Source organism: Nestor notabilis, unplaced genomic scaffold (assembly GCF_000696875.1).
Source record: "Nestor notabilis isolate BGI_N333 unplaced genomic scaffold, ASM69687v1 scaffold11007, whole genome shotgun sequence".
In the NCBI taxonomy this organism is placed as follows: Eukaryota; Metazoa; Chordata; class Aves; order Psittaciformes; family Psittacidae; genus Nestor; species Nestor notabilis.
In genome coordinates, this window is record NW_009936945.1 from 5507 (window position 1) to 14483 (window position 8977).

At 48.8% G+C, this 8977-nt stretch overlaps 1 protein-coding gene across 1 annotated transcript; it reads right to left on the bottom strand.

Moving 5' to 3' along the window:
* Positions 1-793: 793 nt before the first annotated feature.
* DRG2 (developmentally regulated GTP binding protein 2) lies at positions 794-8143 on the bottom strand (the record flags this gene model as incomplete). The annotated part of the gene is made up of 12 exons (XM_010018595.1): positions 794-952; positions 1040-1093; positions 1521-1579; positions 2933-3021; positions 3360-3436; positions 4054-4151; positions 4347-4437; positions 4587-4659; positions 5029-5119; positions 6044-6104; positions 7201-7290; positions 7983-8143. Coding segments are annotated over 12 exons (1031 nt in total), but the record flags the coding sequence as incomplete, so codon positions are not given.
* Positions 8144-8977: the final 834 nt, after the last annotated feature.

Consider the following 8977-nt stretch of genomic DNA (forward strand, 5'->3'; position numbering starts at 1 on the left):
CTCTTGAGGCCTAATGGGCAGGATGAGCAAAGGACACAAGAGCAAAGGAGCTCCTCGATGAGCAATATGCCACAAGAGCCTCCTCACTGCAGACAATGGCTCTTTGATCGTACCCTGCTGCAGTTTGGCCAGGTTAATCATTCATTAGCAAAGTCCCATTCCTCATCTCTCTCAGCACCAGCTGGAACAGGGTGTCCTACAAACCCTACTGCAGAGCTAAGGAGAGGCACAGAGTGCCATGGCTTCATGTTAACTGAGGTGGGACCATGATAAATTTTTACCAGGGGTTGTCTCAGATGCAGAGACCAAAGTCTCAGCGGTGAAAGCTGCAGAGACAATGATTCCAGTGAGCAGAGGAGGGAGAACTTCATTTCTCTTTCAGATCAATGCTTAATTTAAGTGAATGGATAAGCAGCAAAGCATCAGCAATGTTCCCTCAGCCCTGGCTTCCCTGTCCCAAAGCACAGGGCCAGGTTTGTTCTCACAAACCCACTGGTTACACAAGCCACATGCAGGTTAACACATGGATCCATGTGCAAACCCTGTCCCTACTAGGAGCAGGACATCACTACCTGTGGGAACTGTCTCCTAAAAATAAGAGCCACTTCTTCTAGGACACAACACTTCACCTGATGGAACCTCATCTTCCCCATCCCCACCTGCACGTACAGTAGAGTAGCCTCAGCTTTTGCCTTTCTCCAAGAGAAGGAGCTTCACAGAAGCTTTCCTGGCTGGAACACGTCTCCCCTTTCCTTTTTCTTTTTCTTTTTTTTTGTTAATTTCTTTTTTTGTTTGTTTTCTTTTGCTTTTATGTGGTCAGTTCCAATTGTAGTGATTACAGACGAGGCCAGGCACCAGCAACGAGTTACTTCTTTACGATCTGAATGACATCTTCGTGCTCCATCATATGGGTTAAGCCCACCCTTTGAGGGCTGTATTTTGTGCTTGTCCCCTTCAAAGCAAAAAGGGGAGAAGGGTTAGGTAGGAGAAGACCAGAGACACCACAGGACATGGATGTCATTTGCTGTTAAGCACTTACCCACACCAAGGCATATTTGAACTGGCTGGCTAACGACCTGTGGATCCGATGGCACTGCAAGACAGACAGACAGTGTGTGAGGCACTTCAGTGACACTACTTTGCCTTGACAAACAACTTGCTCAATAGCCAGGAAGCAAAAGGAACTCAACTCTATGGCAGAAATTACACCAGTGACTTTAGGAGCCAGTTAATGGCACTTGGAAGAATACAGAAGAGACACACAGGAATCACCAGCCCACATAAAGCCCCATTCCACTGCTCCCATGTGCTTTTCACTGGACTGCATTAAGTTATCTTTTTTAGCCTTACATAGCAGCTAGCAAAGCAACCTGAGGCAGATGGAATCAGTAAAGGTAACAAAAGGAGAAGCCCAAGTGACCCTGACACATCCTGAGCTTTATGAAGCACAAATCATAGCAGACTCCAAGAGGAAGATGCCTTCTACAGACAAGGAAACATAAAAGATGCAGAGAAATTACCACATGCTCCACAGAGGCCCCTTTCCGTAGAATAATGGCATCTGTAAAGTCTGGTCTCTCTGTGGAGAAGCAGGAGAGGGAGGAAGAAAAAGGATGTGATTACCATCAAGTGTGTTCTAATATGCTGACACAACCTCACATTACTACTCCCAAATTCCTCCTCCTGTTACACTTGCCAGCTCCCAGACAAACAGGTATCTGGGTATTGAAAGCATCAATTCTGTTCTGTAGACACCCCATACCCACAAGTAGAGCTGCCCAGGCCACATGGCCAATACCTTCCTCCAAACCTGTTCCAACTCCATTCCTAATACTTGGCTTAGGAAAAACAAATCCACCCAAGTCAAAACACACCCACTCAAGTAAAACCAAACTACTGCTGTTTTCTGCAAAATCCCTGAGATTTCATAGCTTAAGAAGCTCACTGAAAGTTCCTTCATCTCCCCACATCCACCCGAGTTCAGAGGTACAGCTTCTCCCAACCAAACAGGAACAAGAGAGGAGGTTTAGATTAGACATTAGGCAGAAGCTCTTCCCTGTGAGGGTGCTGAGGCGCTGGCACAGGGTGCCCAGAGAAGCTGTGGCTGCCCCATCCCCGGCAGTGTTCAAGGCCAGGTTGGACACAGGGGCTTGGAACAACTTGCTCTAGTGGAAGGTGTCCCTGCCCGTGGCAGGGGTTGGAACTGGATGAGCTTTAAGGTCTCTTCCAGCCCAAACCAGGCTGGGATTCTGTGAAGTTATAGACGCAGCTTCTCCCAGTGATGAAGGCACAAATGAATTATAAGGCAAAAGGAGAATCAAAGGCACAACTGAGCCTCAGGAGCCTGGCATGGGAATCACCCAACCTCTCACAAGAGACCTGTTCTAAGTAGCGATAGGTGGAACAGTTCAGCAGTGTCCACAATAAGGAAGAAAGCTGTGAACTTCACACTTTATTTCCTTATATTATCACAGAATTATAGAATGGTTTGGGTTGGAAAGGACCTTAGGATCATCCAGTTCCATCCCCCTGCCATGGGCAGGGGCACCTCACACTAGACCATGTCACCCAAGGCTCTGTCCAACCTGGCCTTGAACACTGCCAGGGATGGAGCATTTACCACTTCTTTGGGCAACCCATTCCAGTGCCTCAGCACCCTCACAGTAAAGAACTTCTTCCTTACATCCAGCCTGAACTTCCCATTTTAGCTCAGCTCTTAGTGCACAGAGAACAGGATACACACATGGCTGGATCAGGTGGAACAGAAAGCATTGGCCAGGAGCTGAAAGCTGCTTAGGGAGAGTGAAACTGCAGCATTTCCAAGACACACGAGATCACTGACAGCCTGGCACCCACCAGCAGCCTGTCTGCCTTGGATGAGCAGTGACCCTTTGTGCCTTTCAAACCTTCTGTTCAGCTAATGGTCACTTACGTCCTCGTTTCTTGGTGTAGATGCAAGTAAGTGCCAGGTATTCCCAGAGCTTCTCCAGCAAGTAATCCAAGTTCAGTTTCATGCCACAGCTGCAAAACACCAGCAACATCTCCATGTTTATTGCTGTTGTGATTTAAGAGATCCACAAGAACAAGGTGAAACATCTTTCTAAAGGGTTACGGGACAAAGGGAAAAGTCTTTTAAAGAGGCCAGTAAAGGAAAAAGCACAAGGTGAAATAAATAAATAGGGCTTTCAGAAGGGTGAGCAGCTTTGGAGCAGCAAAGCCCCAGTCAGATATATCACACTTCTAAGCCAGCTTAGACTGTGTGAGAAGCCAAGCAGCCTGGGAACAGCCCTTCCTTGGGAGAAGCTGGAGAAAGGGGTATGAAATAAACCAGCACACGAGGCAGTGCGATAGGCTCCTACCTGATTACAACACTGTGGGGCCGCCGAGCAAGACGATCCACTTCCTCCATAGATATCTGGTCAATCTTGTTATAAACCTAAGTCAAAGAAGAAACCACACACCCTTTAGGAAGTCAATTCAGCAATACTGCAAGGAAGAAAGACATGTACATGCAGGTATATCACAAGGCAGTTCTAGCATCTGAAACAGAAACCAGATCCTGTGAATCACAGGACAAGCCAAGGCTCTTGGTAAAGCAAACTGGTAAAATTCAGAAGCCTAAATGTAAGTTTGGGCCTTTTAAAGTTCATCCTTTGGGATGATTTGCAACATGTTCTCCAGTATCTTTGATGTCACTATGGACCCAGTTGCTATCAGAGCCATTAAGTGACCTCTGGTACGTGGGACCAGTAGGGAAAACCCAAGCACAGAGCTTGCAGCACAGGAAGGCTCCGTGCCGTAGGAACAAACCCCATGGCACCAGCACACGCAGCTTCTCATGCTGCTCCACAGCAGGCAGCCACAAGAGGGCACAGGGAACACACAGAGCACAGCCACGCATGGAAAGCTTATTAAAAGCTCCCTGTGGAGCTGTTTTACACTTAAATCCCAAATCATTCCAGCTTTAGGAACCAGGAAGATCCAGCGTTTCCTTCAGCAAAGGCTGGAGGTGCATGGTGCGGGCAGAAGTCAGGCTGCTTCTGAGATACTCACGTAGAGACACGGCATGTAGACCCTGTTGCCTACAATCACATCAATGAACTCATCAGGAGAACAATCCTCTCTGAAGAGAACCTCAGCGTTGAAGATTTCTGAGGTGAACACTGTCAAGGCCCAAATCCCAACATATCTACACACCACTGAGAGCCAGAAGGCAAAGCCTGCTTGGGAAAGCTGGCTGTCAACCCAGCAAGCACCAAGGGCACTGCAAGGCTGTCCCACAGCAGGTACCACTGCATTCATGAGCTGCTGCTGGCTTATGGGTCTCCTGTGTTAGGAAAGGATACTATATTCATGGAGGATGAGCTGCACCAGCTTCTCGGAGCACTGAGTCAACGTGACAGTTGAGTTGAAGGAGATACCTCCACCCTTCTTCGGCTGCAGGGAGGCAACAAAGCAGCTTCAGAACAGTGCAAAATCCACAACCCTCCTTCAGTCTGTCCAACACAAGGGGCAGCACACAGGGACATCAGCTCTGAGTAGGGTGCCAGGCACATCTGTGTTTGCAGCAGCCCAGGAAACCTCACCTTGAAGTAGATATTTGGTTTGCTTTTGTTCAGCCGGATTCCTACAGACTCCAGTTCTTTCTCCAGCAAGGCCCTGCAGGAACACTGCACATTAGAGACTGAGCACGGCCAGGGGACACCCATCCCTTCCCTTTTTGACTATCACATTGATAAAGCCTTTCACTACAACCTAGAAACCACGGCTAATACAGGACAGAGCCTATGGTGGAAATCTAGGTTGACATCCCTGTCTCCAAACAGGCATCCTGTGGGAACAACCCTTCAGCTGAGAAGCCCAAGCCAGTTAGCTAGGACACTTCTAACACAGTACATACTCAATAGCTTAAATACTGGTTCCCCAACATGCTGGGGACACAACACCTGATGGACTTGGCATGTTCTCTAGGAAGCCCTGAACCTGGCCACCACCCCAGAGCTCCACAGCCCAGAAGCACACACTCACCTCTGCACTTCACCCTTCGTGGCATCCAGCATCATAATAACCACATCTGCTGTCCTGGCCACAGCTATTACCTGCCGACCTCTGCCTTTCCCTGAGGAGAGGAGATGGCCACATCAGCAAGAGAAACCAGCTATGAGTTCTATGTCATACAGGGACCCCTGCCCTGCTGCTTGGAAGCAAGGAGAAAGATCCCACAGTGCTGCCCTGGCTGCAGTCAGCTGCTGGGTGGCCGCAAGCAAGTGTATCTGGTCCATCCATACTGTGTTATGTCCAGCACAAACCCTAATAAACACTCTTTGCTGCTGCTCCTCTGCCACAGGATACAGGGTTGAGAGTGTGCAGAGCTATTGGAGTACAGCTGCACGGGTGGAAATGACATCTCTGACAGCAGGACACCCACCCCCAGACACATGCTACGGCAGCAGCTCCAGATGTGGGCCCAGGGCCCCTGTGCAGAAGGGTTCAATGTATTTTGTGGTCCAAAAAGAGAGAGACCTTATTAACCAGCCATGCTCCTCCAAGAAGAGACCATTAGGAGATTATCTGCAGTTTCCTAAGGCATCTTCTGACACAACCAGACAACAGGGACAATGACAAAACAGAGGGATAAAGCCAACACCCCCCTCCCAGAATCAGGAGTCATGGGAGGACTGGGAAGAACTGAGTCAAAAGGGGTTACTGTTTAGCTGTAATTTCCCCCTCCGCCTCTCCAGCATCTTTCTTTAGACTTCCTCTGCACCACAAAACAGATGAGCAAGATAACACTCGCACAAGAAGGTGAGAAGTGACTGCCTTGCTTTGGCTCCCACCTCCAGAAAAGCAGCTTTCTGCTACATATAGAACCATACGTGGGCTCAGGGATAAAAATCGTGCCTCACATAAGATCAAGGACTCCTGAAATGTGGAAAGCCAACGCGGGAACTATTGGCCCAGGAATCCTGCCCATGTTTGAGACACCTCAGGTACACTGCTGAGGGCAAAGCCCTGCTTGACATGACCACAGAGATCAGCCAACCTTGTGCTGCTCCTTCGATGATTCCAGGCAAATCCAGCAGCTGAATATTGGCTCCTTTGTACTGGAAAGGAAACAGAAGGGTGGGAAGTTGAAAGCCTTGTGCAGGGCACCTGAGCTGCTTCCAAAACCTGAAACACATGGTGCAAAGCCTACAGAGGGTGGAACTGAATGAGCCTGACAGAGCAGGACAGCTCTGCACAGTGCTGATGGCTCTGTCTTGTCAAGGCAGCTTCCAGAGTGTTTCCTATGAAGCTGCGTCCAACACACCATGTACTGTGGTACATTAGGTCCTCACCTCCTAAAGCAACACGTCTGCAGCTGGACAAAGCACCAGGGAGAGGGGAGAGACCCCTTACTCTCTTGGTCTAACGAGGAAGCACAGTAACAAGCAAGCGCCACCACCTCTTACTGAGACAACTCAGAATTACTCAGATGTGTTGCAGGTCTTACAGCAGCAGGAAGCAATGGGAGACTTTCATTCATCATCAGATCTGTGGGGGCATCAGCTTCCACGCTGTTACTGCAGCAAAGCCCTCTTAGCAACTGCATTTGGATGTGTCACAATATTTGTGTTTGGGTTCACACCAATACAGTTGCTTTCATTATTTAACTCTGCTTTCAATTCTGACCCCGATTTTGTCATTACTCTTGAACACTTTTCAGTTTGATGCCCTTTACCATTTGCTTTGCTGATGGATGCTTAGGCCACCGCTAATAAAACTCCTCAAGGACAGGAGGAGTTGTATTTTCCTTCCTAAATTGATCACAGTACAGATTGCCTCTTTTAAAGCTTCATTAAAAACAAATCTGTCAAGGTTTCCAGCCATCTGGTCAATGCTGCCAATAGTGGGTATTAAAAATTCAGCTGAGAATTGTCGTGTTGCTCTGGTCAGTCAAACAGCAGCAGATGAAACCCCACTCAGACAGTCAATCCTGAGGAGTTATGGAGCAATGGAAGTGCTAAATCAGCACTGCAGGTTGCACAAGACCTGCAAGCACTCAAGACATCCTAGAGTTGAAAGCAGAAGTCAGCAGAGACCTTTGGCTATCACTGCTTCTTAGTGGCAGCACAAGCATAACTGGTGCAAACAGAGTCATCTATGTGTCTGGGTTTCTTGCTACTACTGCTATGGCAAAAGGAGGAGAATCCTACTCACTTCTATGACTCCTGGGATACACGTCAGGGTTGTGAACTCGTAAGATGCAGCTTCGCTGGCGGTTGAGGTCATTAAACTCAAAAACGTGGACTGAAAGGCAAGAGATGAGCATCACTAGAGAGACACCATCGAAAGCACAAGTAGATGTTCAGCAGAACAAGGAACACCAAAGGGTTCCTCCGCTCTTAGGAGCTGGGTTTTGCTGTTCCAGGCACAGGGACTAAAGCGGCGATGGGACAAACAGTGCTTTCCTGAATGAGGGTAAATCATCAGGGACTGTAGTGACAGGACAAGGGGTGATAGGTTTAAACTGAAACAGGGGAAGTGCAGGTTAGAGATAAGGAAGAAGTTCTTCCCTGTGAGGGTGCTGAGGCGCTGGCACAGGGTGCCCAGAGAAGCTGTGGCTGCCCCATCCCTGGCAGTGTTTAAGGCCAGGTTGGACAGAGCCTTGGGTGACATGGTCTAGTGGAAGGTGTCCCTGCCCATGGCAGGGGGTTGGATGATCTTAAGGTCCTTTCCAACCCAAACCGTTCTGGGATTCCATGATAAATCCCACGCTCCCACCTATTTTCTCTGCAGTGCTGTGGCTGGGCAAGACCAAGCTTCACGCTGCTGCCACAGAGCACAAGAAGAAGGAGGGTTTTCCCTAGCTCTAACCTTCAGCTCTCAGCATACAACAACCTCCTGTTAACTCATGGCAAGAAGGTGAGAGTTGAAGAGCTGATGGATATCTGCTTTAGACACCACTAACCCAAACTGGGAACCTGCAGGCACTCACTGACCTTACCCACGGAAGGAAAACCGATCAGTGCCACTCGGGCATCTCCAGATTTCATCACATCGAAGCCTTCTCCTTTAGCAGCTGAGGATTTGGAGGGTTCTAGCAGCTGAGCTCTGTATTTTGCAAGCTTCGCCTTCAGCAGGCCAAGGTGATACTCAGTGGCTAGAACACAAATACAACAACCAGTTGACACGAAGTGGCTGAGAATTCACTGCTAAAACCTTCCTAAAAAGCAACACTGTGGGTCTCGGTCAAGGTCTTAACCACCGACACACACAGGAGCATTTGAAACACTGGGCATTGAGAGCAAACCTTTGGTAACCTGCCCACAAAGTCAGACTTGAGGGAAATAAGCAGCCAAAAAACTCCGCAGTAAAAGAAAGAAGCCAAAGGGAGAGAAGGGGCAGGAAGGAATGGGTGAGACACAGTTAAGGAGGGTGAGACCACAGGGGGAATGGCTGCTCATGGGCAAAGGCCCCTCCTTACACTCAGTCACGTTTAACGCTGTAAAGATGTAGGATTTCTTTTTTCTCTGCTTTTGTCAATGTTTAAAGACGTTTAACTTGGAGCTCACGTGTGAAAGTACTTTATGGGTTCATTCTTAGCAAAACCAGACAGATTTAGATGCAGTATTAGAAGGAAGCTCTTCCCTGGGAGGGTGCTGAGGTGCTGGCACAGGGTGCCCAGAGAAGCTGTGGCTGCCCCATCCCTGGCAGTGTTCAAGGGCAGGTTGGACACAGGGGCTTGGAGCAACCTGCTCTAGTGGAAGGTGTCCCTGCCCGGGGCAGGGGGTTGGAGCTGGATGAGATTTAAGGTCCCTTCTAACCCAAACCAGGCTGGGATTCCATGAAAACACTCAAACTCACACCCGATACAGAAGCACAGAAGGCAGATCCCTTTGTAACAGAGAAGGGCACAAACACCGGGGGTTTACAGCTTTATTTCCCCTCTCCTTATTCACCACAGCAGCGAGGCTCAGAGCACCCGCTCTGACAG